Source organism: Temnothorax longispinosus, chromosome 7 (assembly GCF_030848805.1).
Source record: "Temnothorax longispinosus isolate EJ_2023e chromosome 7, Tlon_JGU_v1, whole genome shotgun sequence".
NCBI classification, from domain to species: domain Eukaryota; kingdom Metazoa; phylum Arthropoda; class Insecta; order Hymenoptera; family Formicidae; genus Temnothorax; species Temnothorax longispinosus.
The window spans coordinates 14,005,575-14,027,679 of NC_092364.1; the positions used below are offsets into that span (position 1 = coordinate 14,005,575).

General features: G+C 36.9%; 1 protein-coding gene and 3 long non-coding RNA genes across 6 annotated transcripts; 1 reads left to right on the plus strand and 3 right to left on the minus strand.

Annotated features, from left to right (window-relative positions):
• Positions 1-2,634: 2,634 nt before the first annotated feature.
• On the minus strand, positions 2,635-4,590 carry LOC139815978 (uncharacterized). Its single transcript, XM_071783263.1, has 3 exons — positions 3,553-4,590; positions 3,234-3,382; positions 2,635-3,113 (listed from the first exon to the last, which is right to left on the minus strand). The coding sequence occupies exons 1-3, from the start codon at positions 3,647-3,649 to the stop codon at positions 2,991-2,993; spliced, it is 369 nt and encodes a 122-aa protein (XP_071639364.1). The 5' UTR covers positions 3,650-4,590; the 3' UTR covers positions 2,635-2,990.
• Positions 4,591-10,006: 5,416 nt separating this feature from the next.
• LOC139815999 (uncharacterized) lies at positions 10,007-10,978 on the plus strand. 2 transcript variants are annotated; one of them, XR_011732883.1, is made up of 2 exons: positions 10,007-10,369; positions 10,538-10,978. It is a non-coding gene; the product is annotated as an uncharacterized lncRNA (long non-coding RNA). The 2 variants fall into 2 exon arrangements; XR_011732884.1 differs by having other exon boundaries at positions 10,007-10,357.
• A 1,059-nt stretch (positions 10,979-12,037) lies between these two features.
• On the minus strand, positions 12,038-13,349 carry LOC139816007 (uncharacterized). 2 transcript variants are annotated; one of them, XR_011732888.1, is made up of 2 exons: positions 12,997-13,349; positions 12,038-12,815 (listed from the first exon to the last, which is right to left on the minus strand). It is a non-coding gene; the product is annotated as an uncharacterized lncRNA (long non-coding RNA). The 2 variants fall into 2 exon arrangements; XR_011732887.1 differs by having other exon boundaries at positions 12,985-13,349.
• A 1,376-nt stretch (positions 13,350-14,725) lies between these two features.
• On the minus strand, positions 14,726-15,808 carry LOC139816403 (uncharacterized). Its single transcript, XR_011733005.1, has 4 exons — positions 15,333-15,808; positions 15,077-15,166; positions 14,918-14,989; positions 14,726-14,847 (listed from the first exon to the last, which is right to left on the minus strand). It is a non-coding gene; the product is annotated as an uncharacterized lncRNA (long non-coding RNA).
• Between the last annotated feature and the right edge of the window lie 6,297 nt (positions 15,809-22,105).

Consider the following 22,105-nt stretch of genomic DNA (forward strand, 5'->3'; position numbering starts at 1 on the left):
CGCGGCGGGGCCGGCGGGGGCCACGAAGGGGGAACGGTCGAGTGCATTAGCTTGAAATGCAACGCGCCAGCTATTTGTCTATTGACGCATTGGAATGGCTCTCTTCGTCGCAAGTAACGCGAGGCAACGAGATGGCGGTTGTTTGCCAAACGGCGAAACGTCTGCTCGTCTGTTTCGTTGCCCCGCTGTCGGGTAACAAACAAATCGATTTACCCATTGCACCTCGTTGGTCACATCGGCGAACGGGTATTACCGTCCGAGCTTATAGAGTGATCGATTTCTTGCTTTAGGAAACCACTTTCCTTTGTAGTTTACACGTCTCGTTTTACTACTTTCTATATCGGTTTATTTCCCCCACGCACGCGAGTAATCTTTTACAGGTTTTATGTACAGATGCAATAATATGTCCTATTCATAAAGTCGGTGCTGAAACTATACCGTAATATAACTATATCGTAGTACTGATAATAAAATTCGATAACTCGTAAAGTAACTACATTCTTTGTAATAGCTACATAAAGTATCGCCATTTGGTCTGTGATCGAAGCGACATTAATCCCGGATTTTTTTCTCCGAGATTTAATGGAATTCCATTTGTATGACCGGTAATATCCTGGTATTTAATAATCGACCGTTCCCTTTTACGCTTTTTTCGCCAGGCGCTGGAGCTTTAAATTCGGATGAGAACGCATCGGACTTTATCGACGATCCACGATGTGTGTAGGTGACGTTACACTTTCGTCGCGCCTCTCGATACCCCCCCCGGTATTTGGATAAAAAGCGCAGTGCGCGCGCGCACGCGGAAAAAGGTGCATATAGGGTGCGTTCCGAAATTCACTGACAGTACTGCCAGTACTGTCACAATACGGAACGTTGGTCAGTAAAGCAGCATCGTCAGTAAAATGAATTTTGGAACGATTCTCAGTAGCGAGTAGCGCCGTTTTATCAACAAATATCTCCAATAGCAAGGACCCGTGCAGCTAATGCAAAGAGGGACAGAATTGCATTATCTCTTCCGCCAATACAAGAATAATTTGAGATTAGTTACGTGGGGTTCAATTTCTAAGTAATGTGTTACCTCTTTATACTTTCCATGTTTGTACTTTATAATTTTCTATATTTTTATATATTTATATTTATACATTTTATGCAATAATAATACATTGAAATTTATAGGATAATCTTTCACATGACATTTTATTTCTTATACCTTCTTTTTCTTTTTTAAGTTACAAATAACACTACACTCGTACATTAATTTATCATTATTATGTACAAGATGGATAAAGAGTATCAAAACTTATATAATAATATCAATCTTAGAATAAGTGTTAGTCTTAGATAAACCTTGAAAATCTTAGTTTACATTTTTTAATAATAAAATAAAATTAAAACTGGTAATACTGATTGATGAAGTCATTACATGTGTATGTACAATTAATGTCTTTCCATTTGAAGATAACCGCTCGAGTCCGATATCCAATAAGAAAATTTATTTGATTAAACTCATTTTTTATAAAAAATAATTTATTGAATATCAAACTTTAGCATTATTTTTAGGTAGAAAGGCATTAATAGCGACTCCATCTGTACAATTATATAATAATAACATTTTTACCTAAACTTGACTTCAAAGATTTCCCTTTTCTACAAGCATTACATTTCTTCATAACATAAAAGAAATAAAAACAACTGAATCAATGGTTCCGATATAATATAAACAAAAAAAAAAATATGCACAGATACAACATGTGACATAGTTTAAGATCACACAAATGAGTTCATAGAATGAAATGTAAGACTTGTCCATTAATGTCAAAAACAAAATATATATATTGGCACAAATATATTTGGCATAATAATAATGTACTTTGGTAAAAAATATTTCCACATTATGGTGGAACTTAAAAATTGTAGGCAATATCTAGGATGCTTTCGCAAAAAAATTAAAATGATCCAGATTAAAATGATCCTGCGCGGTAATTAGTCAAATCTGAAATTTCATTGAATAAATTTCAATGAGATTCAATGAAATTTCAGATTTGACTAATTACAGCGGAGGATCATTTTTGTTTTATCGCGAAAGCAGCCTAGCTTGCTAGCTATGCAGCAGCATAGTTGATAATGAGCCGTAGTGACACAAAATTAAAGATAATCTTAGGAAAGACAAGGAGATCAAAAACTAACAAAATAATAAAACTAATAATCACTTATCAGTTGTACTGTCCTAATTATAAGAGCTTGGTCCAAGGTATTGGGTATTTTCTATATCACAGTCCATAGTTGTTTTTTCCGCAGCATCAATTACCTTCAGACGAGCATCCAGAAGCTGTAAAAATTGAGTTCTCATAGCCATCTTCTCTTTGTGTCGAATTTCTTTCCTTTCTTCAGACTGTCTATGCAACTTCTCCTTTGCCTCCAACTTTTTAAGATGATGTTCCTCCTTGTCACTTTTAATTTTGCTATAGATAGCATCTGCGAGCTCCTCGGCCCTGCTCTTTTTTTTCTTGTCTGCAAGACAAAAACAGTATGTAATTAGTAGACTTCAGATTATATACAAATTGCATATAACCCGAAGTCTAGTAATTACATTATAACATACTTTGATAAGTATCTGCAATTAACAAATATTACCTCCTTGAGAAGTGCATGACGCTGTGTCTGATACTGATGATGAGACAAGAGTCTGAAGTATCGTTGCTCGGCCCACTGCTAGACGCAGTGCTCAACGGAGTCACCCAAGGGCGTTGCCCAAAAATCTTCTCCATGGTCTGAAATATGACAAAATATACTCCGTATATAAATATTTCCAATTATATACATGTTTTGCAATAAAAACATTTTTTCTTCACCTCATAAAATTCCCAGTTAGGAATACATCCGTTGCCACTTTGTTTAGATGCATCCTTAATTTTTTTATACCTCCTCTTCAGGCTGTCCATTTTTTGAAGAAATCTGTCCCCAAGAAAATGTATATCCCTTTGATCTCATTATTTTGGCAATTTCTTCCCAGTAAAATCTGTGGGTCCTCTTCCCAGACTTAAAAAGACTTTCTTTCTCACTATATTCGTGCAACAGCAGTAAAGTTGCTGCTGAGTTCCACTTCGCTCCACCTAAGAGGACCAAAAACAAAATAAAATACTTTGAGAAAAGATATTAATACTATGAAAAGATCACAAACAACACAGATTTATACCATCTATACCTGATCAAAGATCTTCAAAAGTACGTACCTTCTTTGGTTGATTCATCATCTCCCCCGTTTCCTCATCCTCTTGTCTTTCTTCATCTTCGCTTATATTATCAGAGACCACTTGGGTCTGGAAAGTGTCATGTGTTCTTCTTAATGCAGCATTTGCTACACGTTTAGCAAACTTGGGATCTGTATAAAAATAAGATTCATATAGACACATATATACATTTAATATTTATGGGAAATCAAAATTCTTCCAGAGTAAAGCAAGAAACTTTGATAGATATGCTTAATTAAGAGTTAATTTTTTGGTAAATATATGAGATTTCGAAGGAAATATCACTATCATTTTCACTTACCATTTACTACTCTTGCAGCATCTTCAGCAGTTACAAATACTATTACATTTTCACCTTCTGAACTCTGAAGATGTAATTCTATCATACTTTCTGCCATGATAGAATATTAATATTTTTTATAATTACTGTAATACTAATAAAAATAATCAACTGCACTTCTATAGTTTACTTTCGTCTTTATTTCTTCATTAGTCTACATTTGCTTTCACGTTTACTTGTTCGTCGATCGTTCGTCTTTACGTCATTTTCGCGCCAAATGCCTCTGTCGTCTGCTTTTAACTGACGCTGCCTCACCTCTCGCGCTTCAGTATCGCCAGCAGATTTCTAACCTCGCAGTAGGCTAGTAATGACGTCATGAGTGACGTCATTGACGATGCTGACCAGTACTGGCAGCAGTTTTCGGAACGATTTCCAGTACTGGCAGTACTGTCAGTGAATTTCGAAACGCACCCATAGTATGCGGGCGTTAAGGTGCCTTTTCATGCTGACGCTCGACGCTCATTTTCAGCGGCAAGAAGGTCGCATGACCACAATTGACGCCGGCGTCAATTGAAATTCATGAAAAGGAAAACAGCGTCAAAATTTCGGCGTCTTCGCGCTGCTTTGGCTTTGACGCTTGAAGTTGGAAAAATCCAACTTCTCTTTCTTGACGCTGGCATCATAGTGATGTCACGTGACGTCGCTCAACGCTGTTTTTCAGCGTCCCATGAATTGGCACCTTTAAGACGGTCAATTTCCGCGGCTTTGATTGGCGGTAGGAAAGAGGGAAAACGTTATAACACCGTCTGGCATGACGCTGCAACGCGGAGTGCAATTTACTGCAAACGGTCGCGGTTTAAGCCGATGATAAACGATCATGCTTGACCATGAAGGGAACAAAAACGGAATGACTTTCCAACAATTATTATCCGCCTATCAGCGACAAATCATTATACAATGACGAAAGTAAGCGAAGTCAACGGCATGGAAAATCAGTATACCCTTCAAGTATACCTAAAATGAATCTCGAAAACTACTAGCAGGATCGAAAAGAAAGCGAGAGATCGAACGCGCGCGCGCGAGAGAGAGTCCATCACATTGGTGAGTGTCCGAGCTTGCGCTCTCACCAGGACCAAAAAGAAGCCAACACGAAATTTATTTCCAGCCTGTCAAGACGATTCTGCATGCACCGTGGGTGCCCGTCCCGATCATTACGAACGCGTCCAGGATCGCGCGAAAGGGAGGATTGCCTCGATCAAGGTGGAGAACGCAACAGAGAACGGTGGAGAGGAGAAGAGGGATGTTAAAGTAAGAGCGTGAGTTCTCCCGTCGGGGTTATCGTTCTTTATTTCTTTTCTCGTTGCTCTCTCTCCCCCCATTCCTTCCTTTATAATCCCTCTTCGGTGCGAACGCCGTAAAGGCGAGACACGTGTGTGCGTGCTCGATATCCGTTGCTCCACCCACGCATCTGCTGTGAGTCCGTGGGGGATCGGCGAGCGGCGATCCCGATACACAGAAGGGAGCCCGGCGAGACCTTGTTTATTCCCGAGATGCGGCGAATATAGCATATATTTTAGCGAACGCCCTAATCGCCAGTTTATTAATATTGCATCCACATTCGAGTTCGGGATTATAGGCGCGTATTCCCTCGCGCTCGAACCCCGCGGTTGTATCGCGATAATTGATTGTCGCGGATTCGTCACATCCAGCTTTCCCATCTAACGCGACCTCTGTCATTGTCGTAGCATTGTTTCTCCGTCTCTCTGTGCAATGCGGGCGGGTCACTGTTGTAATTGTTATCCAACCGGATTATGCGAGTATACCAATGGTTCAGGGCCACGGGCTACTATTAAGCTCGCTATTGTACTGTGTACTCCATACCCATACCCAACGAACTTGTTTCCCAAATATCCGGGTATAGTGCAGTTAGTTATACGATATAATGGAAACATGGAGCGCGTTCCTTTCCCGAATGTATTTATTTCTATATAATAATACGTGTCAAAGATACTGATTATTTGAATTAAGTGCAACATTATGCTATTAAAATGGACTTCAGAATTAGAAATTTTTAAAGCACACATGCGTATGTGTATATGTCTGAAAATTTTTATGATTCTGAAGTCTATATGTATATAAAATCATTATTGTATTTATATTCTTTTTATTATTATGACGGCTCGTAAAAGAAAAAGAAAAACAACAATAAAATTTCGATCTACACAGTCAATTGATATAAAAGTTTCTCTATATAAAAGTAACTCGATATTTGATATCCTCTTTCAAAATCAATAAATTGTTATTTATAGAAAAATGGTAAATATCTCTACCATTATACATCGATCACTGTTCCGTTGAGCGTTTAGCGTAACGTGCATGGTATCAATTCGCTTTCGATGATCGGCCGTGAGCATCAACGTGTACGCCGATAGGGAATCATTTATTAATTTTACGATTCGACGATTCACTGCGTTCGGAAGGCAGCGTGAGGTATTAATGGTATAATGTCGGCGCGGGATCATTAATCACATGGGCGATCGGCGCACGATCCATTTTTCGCACATGCTAATCGCGGTTTATTAATATTGCATCGATTACGGCCATCGTACGGCTTACGCGAGGGGAGAATAATCGATGGTCGTTGGATTCGTCATTTGGTTCTGCCTCTATTTGTTATCCGCAGATCCGTAAGGATTATGTGTATGAGCCTTTATCCCGCGATCGGTCGTCGCTGGATAATCGTGCACATGTGCACCAGTACTTACGTCTAAAGCTGGAAATATCGGTCCTGTGAACTTGGCACACCATACCTAAAAATCTCAAAGTTTTTTTAGAGTTCTGACTTTCTTTTGAATAGTTCTAGAGTTCTATATAAGCATTTTAAATAGTTCCGATAATTAAATTAAAAAAATCGAATTTGAAAATATGGTGCGCTAAGTTCACGCAGCGCACCAAATCATGAAAATCAATTATTTCTTCGGAGTTCTAGTTTGTTTTACAATAGTTCTACAGTTCTATATCAAATATATCAATAGTTCTAGCAATTAGAAGCAAAAAATCGATTTCTGAAAATCCAGTGTCCAAACTCTAACACCTGTCTAAGAAAGATAACAGTTCCGACCGGATCGTATTTTTTCGACTTTTCCACATAATTTTGCAAAAAATTTTAATCACTTCCCAGTAATGCAATTATTTTAAAAATAAAAACCATATTTAACATATAAGAAATTTTCAAGAAAGCCGCATTTACGGGTTTTAGGTGAGGCGCTGGCCGATTTTCGACAGTTCTGTAAATTTTATGACAATTATCTTGTAGATTTGAACGTATTCCAACATTTTCCGAAGAGTTCTAATGATAAAAATTATGTAAATATTTTTTAAAAATTTTTTGTCCCGAGAAAGCCGCATTTACGAGTTTCTAGGTGAGGCGCTGGCCGATTTTCGACAGTTCTGTGAATTTTATGATAATTATCTTGTAGATTTAAACGTATTCCACCATTCTCCGAAGAGTTCTATTGATAAAAATTATGTGAACATTTTTTAAATAATTTTTTGTCTCGAGAAAGCCGCATTTACGAATTTCTAGGTGAGGCGCTGGCCAATTTTCGACAGTTTTGTGAGTTTTATTATAATTATCTTGTAGTTTTGAACGTATTTCAACATTTTCCGAAGAGTTCTGGCGATAAAAATTATGTAAATATTTTTTAAATAATTTTTTGTCCCGAGAAAGCCGCATTTACGAGCTTCTAGGAGAGGCGCTGGCCGATTTTCGAGAGTTCTGTGAATTTTATGACAATTATCTTGTAGATTTGAACGTATTCCAACATTTTCCGAAGAGTTCTATTGATGAAAATTATGTGAATATTTTTAAGTAATTTTTTTCTCCCGAAAAAGCCGCATTTACGAGCTTCTAGGTGAGGCGCTGGCCGATTTTCGACAGTTCTGTGAATTTTATGACAATTATCTTGTAGTTTTGAACGTATTTCAACATTTTCCGAAGAGTTCTGGCGATAAAAATTATGTAAATATTTTTAAAATAATTTTTTGTCCCGAGAAAGCCGCATTTACGAGCTTCTAGGAGAGGCGCTGGCCGATTTTCGAGAGTTCTGTGAATTTTATGACAATTATCTTGTAGATTTGAACGTATTCTAACATTTTCCGAAGAGTTCTAATGATAAAAATTATGTAAATATTTTTTAAATAATTTTTTGTCCCGAGAAAGCCGCATTTACGAGTTTCTAGGTGAGGCGCTGGCCAATTTTCGACAGTTCTGTGAATTTTATGATAATTATCTTGTAGATTTGAACGTATTCCAACATTTTCCGAAGAATTCTATTGATGAAAATTATGTGAATATTTTTAAGTAATTTTTTCTCCCGAAAAAGCCGCATTTACGAGCTTCTAGGTGAGGCGCTGGCCGATTTTCGACAGTTCTGTGAATTTTATGACAATTATCTTGTAGATTTGAACGTATTCCAACATTTTCCGAAGAGTTCTAATGATAAAATTATGTAAATATTTTTTAAAAAATTTTTTGTCCCGAGAAAGCCGCATTTACGAGTTTCTAGGTGAGGCGCTGGCCGATTTTCGACAGTTCTGTGAATTTTATGACAATTATCTTGTAGATTTGAACGTATTCCAACATTTTCCGAAGAGTTCTATTGATGAAAATTATGTGAATATTTTTTAAATAATTTTTTCTCCCGAAAAAGCCGCATTTACGAGCTTCTAGGTGAGGCGCTGGCCGATTTTCGACAGTTTTGTGAATTTTATGACAATTATCTTGTAGATTTGAACGTATTCCACCATTTTCCGAGAGTTCTATTGATAAAAATTATGTGAACATTTTTTAAATAATTTTTTGTCTCGAGAAATTATTTAAAAAATAATCACATAATTCTTATCGCCAGAACTCTTCGGAAAATGTTAAAATACGTTCAAAACTACAAGATAATTATCATAAAATTCACAGAACTGTCGAAAATCGGCCAGCGCCTCACCAAGAACTCGTAAATGCGGCTTTCTCGGGACAAAAAACTATTTAAAAAATATTCACATAATTTTATCAATAGAACTCTTCGGAAAATGTTGGAATACGTTCAAATCTACAAGATAATTATCATAAAATTCACAGAACTGTCGAAAATTGGCCAGCGCCTCACCTAGAAACTCGTAAATGCGGCTTTCTCGGGACAAAAATTATTTAAAAATATTTACATAATTTTTATCATTAGAACTCTTCGGAAAATGTTAGAATACGTTCAAATCTACAAGATAATTGTCATAAAATTCACAGAACTCTCGAAAATCGGCCAGCGCCTCTCCTAGAAGCTCGTAAATGCGGCTTTCTCGGGACAAAAAATTATTTAAAAATATTTACATAATTTTTATCGCCAGAACTCTTCGGAAAATGTTGAAATACGTTCAAAACTACAAGATAATTATAATAAAACTCACAAAACTGTCGAAAATTGGCCAGCGCCTCACCTAGAAATTCGTAAATGCGGCTTTCTCGAGACAAAAAATTATTTAAAAAATGTTCACATAATTTTTATCAATAGAACTCTTCGGAGAATGGTGGAATACGTTCAAATCTACAAGATAATTATCATAAAATTCACAGAACTGTCGAAAATCGGCCAGCGCCTCACCTAGAAACTCGTAAATGCGGCTTTCTCGGGACAAAAAATTTTTTAAAAAATATTTACATAATTTTTATCATTAGAACTCTTCGGAAAATGTTGGAATACGTTCAAATCTACAAGATAATTGTCATAAAATTTACAGAACTGTCGAAAATCGGCCAGCGCCTCACCTAAAACCCGTAAATGCGGCTTTCTTGAAAATTTCTTATATGTTAAATATGGTTTTTATTTTTAAAATAATTGCATTACTGGGAAGTGATTAAAATTTTTTGCAAAATTATGTGGAAAGTCGAAAAAAATACGATCCGGTCGGAACTGTTATCTTTCTTAGACAGGTGTTAGAGTTTGGACACTGGATTTTCAGAAATCGATTTTTTGCTTCTAATTGCTAGAACTATTGATATATTTGATATAGAACTGTAGAACTATTGTAAAACAAACTAGAACTCCGAAGAAATAATTGATTTTCATGATTTGGTGCGCTGCGTGAACTTAGCGCACCATATTTTCAAATTCGATTTTTTTTAATTTAATTATCGGAACTATTTAAAATGCTTATATAGAACTCTAGAACTATTCAAAAGAAAGTCAGAACTCTAAAAAAACTTTGAGATTTTTAGGTATGGTGTGCCAAGTTCACAGGACCGGAAATATCTCATACACATTATCCGAACGCTGTATCAACATAAGTGGCGGTTAGTGCGGAAGCTATATGCGAAGATTCTTAATATAAATCTATTTTCAAGATTGAATTCTCGTGAAGTATTCTTAAACTTACAACGAAGCCACTACGTCGTAAGATCATGCGAGAAACAGATATATGTGTACCTACTCTCTAAAGTAGAATCAGTGAAAATATCACTAATTGAAACAGTAAAATAGGATTTCACTGAGAATCAGTGAGTATTTCACTGAACTTCAGTAGAATGTTTACTTTTTGTTTCTTTATCTTATATTTCACTGATTATGGTCAGTGAAAGTAAGATGTCACTGTAAAATCAGTTATCTGTTGGTAATACTGATTGATGGTGCGAGGAAGCGGAACAGGATTGTGATCTCAGTGATGTGTGAAACAGAAGACGAGAACGAAGTATACGTGACAAAGGACGAAGCGGTGCTAAGTGTACATTACGAAGAATGAGAGAAACTGCGGTACTGAGCTAAGCGTGCTTGCGAAAAAGGTGAGGTTAAAAGTAAGTACGAAAGCTTCTTGAGCTGTAGTTCATTTACCGCGGGTACTGACGAGTACGGTGGCCCAACGGGGCGAGGTTTATTTTGCCAACGGGGCAAAGATGGAGGCCCCAACGGGCCCATAGTAAAGCGCGATAAACTAGAGACTGTTTCTCCCTTTTCATTTTCAGCATAAACCACGGCGTATTGAACGAGAGAACTGAACAGCAAACAGAATAAGATTATTAATCTCGGTTATCGTTGGAAACTTATCAAAAGGAGTAAGTCTTTTATTTCTTATTCTTATAATTTCTTAGTATAAATTGATTGTTAAAACACGATTCAAATATTTGGATATTTAATTTCAGAAGAACATTGATAAGGGACAACATGATGATCCTCCTATTTTTCCAAATTCTTCGTTAATACAGATATGGCCTGTAAGTTTGGTTAGTGCATTTAAAAGTTATATATTAATACTTGCTAACACACAGAAAAATCTTTTTTTAGGAAGGAACAAACATAGAGGCACAAGCTCGTAAGCTGAGGAATGTTTAATTTTTAATTGACTTCATTCTGTAAACATTTTGCACGTAACAATTACATTGTTGAATAAAAAATTATAACATGTATTAAGGTTATTACTTTTTGTTACTGTTTGCTGGGACATTTACTGATTTAATCAGCTTGCATTACTGATTTTGCTGTTCAAAGTCACTGTTTCCAGTAGTCCAATATTACTGAGTAAAACAGTCAATATTACTGATTTAATCAGTTCACATTACTGATTTTGCTGCTCAAAGTCACTGTTTTAGTAGTCCAATATTACTGATTGAAACAGTCAATATTAACTAATTCTTTCAGTGAAATGTCACTGATTCTTAGTGGTATACTTATAACTGCTTCAATCAGTGACTATTTACTGTTTCTCAGTAAAAATACACTGATTCTCTTTTAGAGAGTATAGTTTATTCCCGTATGATATTATTTATTTTACATTGTTTGCAAAATAATTCTTATATTATCTTTGAAATACCGATGTAGCCAATCTCTCATTGCATAATAAACATTATTGCGGAGGCGGGTACTTTTCGCTCGCTGCGCAAACAAGTAATTAATCAACTTCGTACGTGATATGTCACGAAAGGGTCCACTCTGTCTACTTTCGGGTACAAAATCGAGACATATGCTCGCAAGCGGCCGAACCTGGATCGGCTCTTTGGATTCGCGCGACTCTTCGTGATTTAATGGATTGGAATGGGCCAAAGGTCGATTACGTAATTGCTGCGAGTACGACGCGGTTCCAGAGAAGAAGAGGGAGAAACGGAGAGAAAGGATAGCCGAAACGATATCTCGAACTTTGCGCGAATGCCATGCCCATTTGTCCATGAAGAATGGAACCCCACATTCTGAATCGTACTTTACGAATTGGTTGCTCCGCGCTTACAATGGCAACATCGATTGATCTGAGAGACAATAATATATGGTTCATCGAATGTAAAAGGCAATCTCGAATTTTATTTATTTCAACTTCACAATAAACTTTTAAATTTTTTGACATCTTTCTCTAGACATTCATTATAAAAAAAAACTATTAAATATTTAAAACTTTATATCAAATGCGATTAAAACTCATTTATATTATTCAGAATTTTGTACTGCAGCCCCGACATAAAAATACATATTCCTGGTAAAACCACTCTCTAAAAGAGAATCAGTGTATTTTTACTGAGAAACAGTAAATAGTCACTGATTGAAGCAGTTATAAGTATACCACTAAGAATCAGTGACATTTCACTGAAAGAATTAGTTAATATTGACTGTTTCAATCAGTAATATTGGACTACTAAAACAGTGACTTTGAGCAGCAAAATCAGTAATGTGAACTGATTAAATCAGTAATATTGACTGTTTTACTCAGTAATATTGGACTACTGGAAACAGTGACTTTGAACAGCAAATCAGTAATGCAAGCTGATTAAATCAGTAAATGTCCCAGCAAACAGTAACAAAAAGTAATAACCTTAATACATGTTATAATTTTTTATTCAACAATGTAATTGTTACGTGCAAAATGTTTACAGAATGAAGTCAATTAAAAATTAAACATTCCTCAGCTTACGAGCTTGTGCCTCTATGTTTGTTCCTTCCTAAAAAAAGATTTTTCTGTGTGTTAGCAAGTATTAATATATAACTTTTAAATGCACTAACCAAACTTACAGGCCATATCTGTATTAACGAAGAATTTGGAAAAATAGGAGGATCATCATGTTGTCCCTTATCAATGTTCTTCTGAAATTAAATATCCAAATATTTGAATCGTGTTTTAACAATCAATTTATACTAAGAAATTATAAGAATAAGAAATAAAAGACTTACTCCTTTTGATAAGTTTCCAACGATAACCGAGATTAATAATCTTATTCTGTTTGCTGTTCAGTTCTCTCGTTCAATACGCCGTGGTTTATGCTGAAAATGAAAAGGGAGAAACAGTCTCTAGTTTATCGCGCTTTACTATGGGCCCGTTGGGGCCTCCATCTTTGCCCCGTTGGCAAACTATAACCTCGCCCCGTTGGGCCACCGTACTCGTCAGTACCCGCGGTAAATGAACTACAGCTCAAGAAGCTTTCGTACTTACTTTTAACCTCACCTTTTTCGCAAGCACGCTTAGCTCAGTACCGCAGTTTCTCTCATTCTTCGTAATGTACACTTAGCACCGCTTCGTCCTTTGTCACGTATACTTCGTTCTCGTCTTCTGTTTCACACATCACTGAGATCACAATCCTGTTCCGCTTCCTCGCACCATCAATCAGTATTACCAACAGATAACTGATTTTACAGTGACATCTTACTTTCACTGACCATAATCAGTGAAATATAAGATAAAGAAACAAAAAGTAAACATTCTACTGAAGTTCAGTGAAATACTCACTGATTCTCAGTGAAATCCTATTTTACTGTTTCAATTAGTGATATTTTCACTGATTCTACTTTAGAGAGCATGATTTTTAGCGTGTATTAAAATTAAACGAATGCATGCGGGAGCGAGTGTATACGCGGCTGGAGAGAAAATATTTATGATAGCCGATAATATCCGGCTCCAATAAAGACGCAATTTGCATAGAATCAATTTTACCCCGCAAAGCTCCGATTTTGATTATGTGACCAATCGATCCGGTAATTGATAAATTGTTATTAGTTCCCCAATATGCTCGGAAGCCGCCTTTCACGCCGCGGACGTGATTTATGAATAATCCTGTCCGTAATCCACGCAGAGGGTGGTCCCTGCGAGTACCATGACGAGAAAGCATTAGAGAAGTAGCGAAAAAACGCACACACACGTGGCATATTCTCCTGAGTATTTTGTGAATGTGACATCTTCTATATGCTAAAATTGCGGCGTAGATGAACGTTGTTTAATCGAGACTTTAGCACAATGTCGCACTGGCATGGTTAAATCTGCACGAGAATCGTCGTCATTAATTATTGGATTTATATTGTAGTGTGCATTATGTAAGAAAGGCGGTAAGGCACGACGGGCGATCCATCATTCCTAAAGATACGCCTCCTCGATCCGCCGTCACGAATGTACGTACGTCATGTTACCGCGCGCGTGTGTAGATGGTACTCAAATTTTCATAAAAGCGCTTTATCTTTCGGGTATTACAGATATTACACAAGAAGATTGAAAGATATACATTTCTGTAATTAATATATGCATGCCTTTCCCGTTTATTATATAGCTATCAACGTATTAATCATCTGGTATAAACAATGAAAAATAATGTAGCTACTATTTCAAGTATTTTACTTCAATTTGTCGTAAAACAGTTAATAATTAACTTGAAATATATTTGCGTAACAATTACACGGAATTTGTGGCTTGCGACATATCGAGACATCACGAATGTTCGACGGACGATTAGCCGGCTGATAGATTGTCTTCGAATCAGTCCCGTAATAAATTGACCGTGCTTACTCATTCTATCGCGCACCGATTTTCCCTAGTCACCAATTATTTTGTTCGAAGTGAATAGGATAGTTAACTACTCTCTAAAAGAGAATCAGTGTATTTTTACTGAGAAACAGTAAATAGTCACTGATTGAAGCAGTTATAAGTATACCACTGAGAATCAGTGACATTTCACTGAAAGAATTAGTTATTATTGACTGTTTCAATCAGTAATATTGGACTACTAGAAACAGCGACTTAAAACAGCAAAATCAGTAATGTGAGCTGATTAAATCAGTAATATTGACTATTTCAATCAGTAATATTGGACTACTGGAAACAGTGACTTTGAACAGCAAATCAGTAATGCAAGCTGATTAAATCAGTAAATGTCCCAGCAAACAGTAACAAAAAGTAATAACCTTAATACATGTTATAATTTTTTATTCAACAATGTAATTGTTACGTACAAAATGTTTACAGAATGAAGTCAATTAAAAATTAAACATTCCTTAGCTTACGAGCTCGTGCCTCTATGTTTGTTCCTTCCTAAAAAAAGATTTTTCTGTGTGTTAGCAAGTATTAATATATAACTTTTAAATGCACTAACCAAACTTACAGGCCATATCTGTATTAACGAAGAATTTGGAAAAATAGGAGGACCATCATGTTGTCCCTTATCAATGTTCTTCTGAAATTAAATATCCAAATATTTGAATCGTGTTTTAACAATCAATTTATACTAAGAAATTATAAGAATAAGAAATAAAAGACTTACTCCTTTTGATAAGTTTCCAACGATAACCGAGATTAATAATCTTATTCTGTTTGCTGTTCAGTTCTCTGGTTCAATACGCCGTGGTTTATGCTGAAATGAAAAGGGAGAAACAGTCTCTAGTTTATCGCGCTTTACTATGGGCCCGTTGGGCCTCCATCTCTTTGCCCCGTTGGCAAACTATAACCTCGCCCCGTTGGGCCACCGTACTCGTCAGTACCCGCGGTAAATGAACGGCTCAAGAAGCTTTCGTACTTACTTTTAACCTCACCTTTTTCGCAAGCACGCTTAGCTCAGTACCGCAGTTTCTCTCATTCTTTGTAATGTACATACACTTAGCACCGCTTCGTCCTTCGTCACGTATACTTCGTTCTCGTCTTCTGTTTCACACATCACTGAGATCACAATCCTGTTCCGCTTCCTCTCACCATCAATCAGTATTACCAACAGATAACTGATTTTACAGTAACATCTTACTTTCACTGACCATAATCAGTGAAATATAAGATAAAGAAACAAAAGTAAACATTCTACTGAAGTTCAGTGAAATACTCACTGATTCTCAGTGAAATCCTATTTTACTGTTTCAATTAGTGATATTTTCACTGATTCTACTTTAGAGAGTAAGTGCCGGAAGACGCTGCCAGTCTTGGATAGTTTTCGCAAAGACATTTTTGGATGACCGCCAACATGGGACAGGGAGACGCAAACTTGGGACGAACTATATATTTTCGCGTGCAGTATTTCTCTTCGTGCTTCTTTCTCCATTGCAAACAAATATATTTTTTAAGTAATATTGTGCAATGTTAATTAAATTAATTATTACAAATAATTAAAATGTATTTTGTGATTAATATAGCTACAGATTTATTTACCATAGACTCACGTTTTTAACATTCAAATTTTTTAACGCATGTCGTAAACATTAATGCTTTGATTCTTTCGACAAAAAATTTGTCGTTTAAACACGTCGAACGCGGAGTTTTATATAATACACACACAAGTCTAAAACCTGGCGCAAAACCCCTGAACGAAAATTGAGAACCGTGTAATCGGGAATGCGACCAACGAACTGCGCGAATAATTTCGGTGAAGCTGGTATCGCGAATGTAAACGGCTACTCGGACCCGCCGCCGACAATAATTGAAACCCGCATTCTCCGTGCCCATTAATGTTCCCTCTCTCTTACTTCTTCCAACCATTCTCTACCTCCGCTACCCTTCTCACTCTCACTTTCACGTCTATCACTGTGGTCGTCCCCGACTATTGTTCCCTTTTCCTCTTTTAACAGCGAATCTATGATTTGGAAATCCTCCGCAGACAGCGGGAGCCGGGTCGACGATAGCGCGTCCCAGAGATATATGGAGTACCCAAAGCAGAAGCTTCATACAAATTGAATTTGCGCAATTACGGGAGTAATTTCATCGGGATTAGAACTATTACCGAAGTATTCACCATGTCAACCTATCTCGGTCGCCTTACTTCGATGTCTCTATACGAGAGATAAGAGCATCTCTATCTTATCAATTATCTTGATGGTTGAATTCAAACTTAAAAAAAATCACTTATGTAATTGCGTAATCATATAGATTTCTTTAAATATTATGTGCTATGTTTTTAAAACAGTAGAAAATATTTTACAGACATACATATATAGTTATGTTTAAATAACTTCTTACTAAAAGCGTCTCAGAAAATTGAAAATGCTATAGCTATACCATCAGTTACAACATAAATGTCTGTTGAGACTACTCAGGAAATGATACCATTCGTATCGCGACCATGCACCTGCACCACTTCTAAAATTGTGCATATCATAATCTTGTCAAAATCTGCTATATCTAGAATGAGACTATAATTTTCTTCTTGGAATTTTCAACAACATTCTCTTGCAATCTTATAGATAACTTCGCAACAAAACCTTTCTCACGCGAGATTACATATAGCTCGGAAGATAAAGCTTATAGCCCTTCCGTTTCAAGTCTTCTCAAATTTCACCGTGTCAAACCCCGTGTTGTTAGAAGACCACGGGCGTTGCAGCGTAATGAAAATCAGTAGGGTAGTTTCGTTGCACCATCGGGCGAAGGCATGCGGAGGATCGTGAAAGGGGATATCGATATCTGGCGGAAAACCCTTCGCGGCGAGAAGGGTCGCGGCCACGTAACACGACGGCGACACTGCGTGTTCTATCTCGTCGACGAGATGCAAGGTATAACCACCACCGGCAAACAGTTGTAAAGAATTCGTGCACCTAGGTCCCTGTTGGTATATGCTAGAGCGCTATCTACCCCGAGCAGCACCCCCGCTAACTACCATTTATCGCGCGCCACGTCGCTGCGTAATCAATTCCTCCGCCGCGTGGCTCCACGGCCGGAATTTCAAAACTTTTCAGTCTTCTCCTCTCTTCTTCCTCTTTTCCTAAACGTACTTTCCGCGAACGTTCCCCGAACATGCCTTCGACCCCGCCTACGAGAGTCGTGCCTCTTGACGGGCTACCATGGATGAGGAACGGAAAGACCTCCTGCGAGGTTTCGCCGAGTGGCTTATATCAGATTAAGCTGCTGTTTCCACCCTTCACTAATTTCCAATTAATTATCTCCGCGCTGACGCACCGTAAGAATGTCACGCGATTATATTTTCAGAGTATCGCAACTTGGGGGGATACTCTGCAATAAAATTTCTTGCAAAAATTGACAAAGACAAATGTGATATTCTTTGCAACTAATTATGAGCGTATCTGACATAATAAATAAAGTTAAACATGCGTCTTATTATTTTATAAACTCGATAGGTATATACTTGCATCTTAAAATATTTTAAAAATTGTTCTAATCAATTTTATTTAAAAATCTATAGAGTTTGTAGTTTTATTGAGTTTAACAAAAAATTAAGAATCATGGAATCGCAATTTTAGTTAGATTAAATATTCGTTGACTTATCAAAATGTTATTGACAAAAACATAATATGTATATGCGTGCGTCAAACTCAACTTAATGGAAGTTTTATTTCATTTTATTTATGGAACGACGGTTTCTTGTATAAGACACCGTTTCACGCTACACAATTTTGTGATACGCTAATCCGTAATATCTTACAACGAATTTATCTTAACTAACGATGCTTGAAATAAGAAACGTAGTATAAGGTTGCGGTAACGGAACGGGTCACGGCGACGAGTCGATATCCGAGAAAAAGGTTTAGAGCCACAAGACGTTTCTCTTTACCCTCTACTTAAAAAGTATCACCCCATCGTGAGGTCACGCTTAATGGACGCGAAAAATATTGCGACTGGTTGGGGGACAGTAACTGGGGTGGTTATATACCACATCGTGGTTGCACTTGGCATAGTCCTAAAGCGAAAAACGCGTTTCACAAGCTTCAGGACCCTTCGTGTCGGCTCATTAAGTCCTTTCCATTATTCAATTTATAATCGCGGGCATTTATTATCATTCAAGGAAGGCGCGAATTGAGCGAAAGACACGCATTGTTGACGGTAACGTCACGCCGACTATTAAACTACTCGGCGCTAAAACGGCCATATCCTGATTATTAATTGTTGTTAAAACCGTAGTGGTATGCACGATTCGTATTTTACGAAGCATGTAATCGATCAGGCACTAGAAAAAAGAAAGGGGGAGAGAAAGAGAAAGATGATTTTTTTATTTTAAGAGATAACAGTCAAACAACTATGTCTTAATGTTTTTTTTATTAATTAACGTAATGAGAGAAAAGTTTGGCAAAACTTAAAATTGAAATAGAACCGATTTGTGAAAGAGCGGAGTATAATCAAGATGTGAAGCGCAGAAGACAGGAGCGAATTCCTTCAGATATTCCTTGCTGTTTCATTTCGTATTATGTATCTTTACCGTGCTTCGAGGTTTCTTCCTTCGACTGTTCTATATATTTCGAGTCAACGTTCTGCCTCAACGGCACGACAGAATGAAATGGAGTTATGCGCCTCAGAATGCAAATGAAAATTTGGAAACGTTGCTTTTAGTCTACTCTCGTCCTTGGAAGTATGATATATTCACGAGTAGTTCACAAGCGGGAGCCACGTAAAGAGAATTATAACAGTTGTATGTTGCTCGGAGACAAATTGTATACGAAATATTATTAACCCGCATTTGATACCGCTGTGGTCTAAATATACATTTTTAAATAATCTTATATTCAATCATATATTTGTAGCGTTTATATTTAAAATTTCCTATCAAATACTATCAAATATATTATTAAATTTTTCTTAATGTCTCCATCTTTGTCTCAAAAACACAAAAGAACACGAAGATGTAGACATCTATAGCCTTTCTTATCCATGCCGTTCGAGATAGTTTGATTTATCAGTCTATCGATATTCGTAGGGCGCGATGGACAACGTGCAGGAATCAAGATATGGGTGGCCATCTCAGGAGCATATCAAATTGGAAGTATCGGACATGGAACACACGTACGAGATAGACTATATGGCGTCACGCAAAGGGCGAGAAGGGTTGAGCGATGATATGAGAGACTAGACTCGGCCGCGGACTGAGAGGGCAGAAACGGAGGACCGGATTGATTAATAGGGGGTACATCTGTTACCGGGGCGAGCGAGAGGGTGGATGGCAATAGTCCGGAGAAGGGATAGCTCGCAGTTAGCATTAATCACTGCAACACGCCGCGGCCTGACTGTCAGGTCTCGTATAATGCCCATTGGCGCGGAACCAGTCTGTATTTCCACCTGGAAACAGAAAGCGCGGGGTCCCGTTCGAGCACATCGGAGCGTATAAACTTGCCGCTTTCTCGTAATTAAGTCTCGAATTTCAGCAGCGTCTTGGCAAGTGTTTAGCAAACTGCCGCGAGTTGGCTAGTTTCGTCGAGCATTCAGTGAATCGCTTCGTAACAGACAATATCAACAAGATGAGAAATGTTCCGTATAGTTTAACATTTGATGCTGTTGTCTCTTCGTTAATGAGGTTACAGAATTATGTACATGAGAAATCACATCACCAACAACGAGATATATATTGGTAAATAAAACGCAATTTTGCTTCAGATTGTGCACAAATTTATATAAGGAGAACATTTTTCTTTTGACGCCATAATATAAAGTTGTTCTGAATAATCTGTAATATTGTGAACGATAGTTAGAAATATTGATTTTGCAAGAATTGATTATTCTCCCCGAAGTGGACTTCGACAGATGTGTAAGCCCCCCGCTGAGCACTGTACTTAAAATATCCGAGATTCCTGGCACATTGCCCCCTCGTGGCTATAATTAATGAAGGGGGTACCGTGGCGAGCACGATTATTTTCCGAAGGGTGCTAACACCAGCTCAAAATTTTCTTTCCCCTCAATATATCCCAACCTATCTATTTATTACATTTAATTCAACAGTCAAGTGTATTTATAGCGTTACGCATATAAATCACGTGCATTGTACGTCGCCCGTTAGATCATGCATCGCCCAGAAATTGATTTCGCTATACGAAACGTAATACGTATGGCGGCGTACAAATCCCTACATGCATTTATAAAGTATGCTGAGATTATTAGATATTTCATTTTGCTGGCCATTAATCTCACTGTGAATTGTGATATGTTCCATTATGCGCACGCTACGTGCATTGTATTTACTGACCATAAAGGGAATAATGAAAATGCATTTTATATACATTTTCTAGAATAAATAAATTGTTTTAAGTTTATCTGAAATAGGAAGGCTGTACGTGCAGAACAGTGCTACTGCCCATTTCCATAAACCTCAATTACCGTGGGTAGTTCGTCACGTGGAAGACGTACAGATGGAATATTCGCGTTCAATTCGAGCCGGGTTGATACAATACGAATTTGCGGTTGCACCATTGTGCGTAAATTGAAATACGGCAGACCGATCGTATATCCAGAAATCAATTAATGTCTTTTACGCTATTTAAAACATCCCTGTTATATCGCACACAGCAGCAACCTATAGCGTATCCTTTTTATATATCGCGGTTTGATTATCCTCTTTCTTTTACAAAAGCTTAATTAATTGATTGCTTAAGTCAATATATTTTTTCACATATCCAGGAATTAATTTAAAAATGTGCAATGTTATATTCTACATATATTTTCTTAAAACTTTTCAAATACATTCTTCTCTAAGCTCCAATTTTGACATTTCTGCAACAGAATCAGCATGTAATATGAAATGAATGTCGTATGAAATAAATATCTATTATACATGTACTTTATAATTTATATTACTGTTTTTGTATATAAAAAATTAATTATTCCGATAAACATTGATATAATTATTAATTATGTAACATTTTAAATAGATTTTTTTATATGAATATTCAATATCAATTTGCATAGGTTTGAAACATTGACGATGACATTCATGCTTAAAGCATGATTGTCCTATCCCGACTTGAACAGAATATCTGAATACAGATGCAGAATAAACTATATATCCGTGGATGAGCTCGTCACATGGAAGACGCGCAGATGGAACGTTAGCGTATGAATCGAGCCAGAGTTGTACAATACGAATCTCTCTGGTCTCGCTATTGTGCGTGAAAGGCCGCAATACGTCAGGGGTCTGTAGTCATGACTGTCGTAACGACGTGACGTTTACATCGGTCCCGCGGAAATTACCCCAATTAGCCGCGCAAAATCAGCCTACATCTACAACTTCTATCCAACAATTATGCATGTACCACATGTAAAAATAAGATACACCTAGGAAATAAATAATAAACGCATTCTTTTGTTTGGTGAAAGGAACGTATTGTGTAGTCCTCTTGTGACACTCAAAAATCGTGGAAATAAAAATTCTCTTCAATTAGATGAAGATGTTGTTATTAAAATTTAGATCATTAATATTTTCATTAATGTGTGCTACGTATAATTTTGGTTTTAACAGCTAAATATTTTAATACATTCTTCTTATTCTTCTTATTCTCTTAAAATATGACACATGAAAAAAATGAGAACTATGAAAGTGGGAAATAAAGTATCGGATGTTTCCATTACTTTCATTTGTATCTTAACTATCACTGTCTCT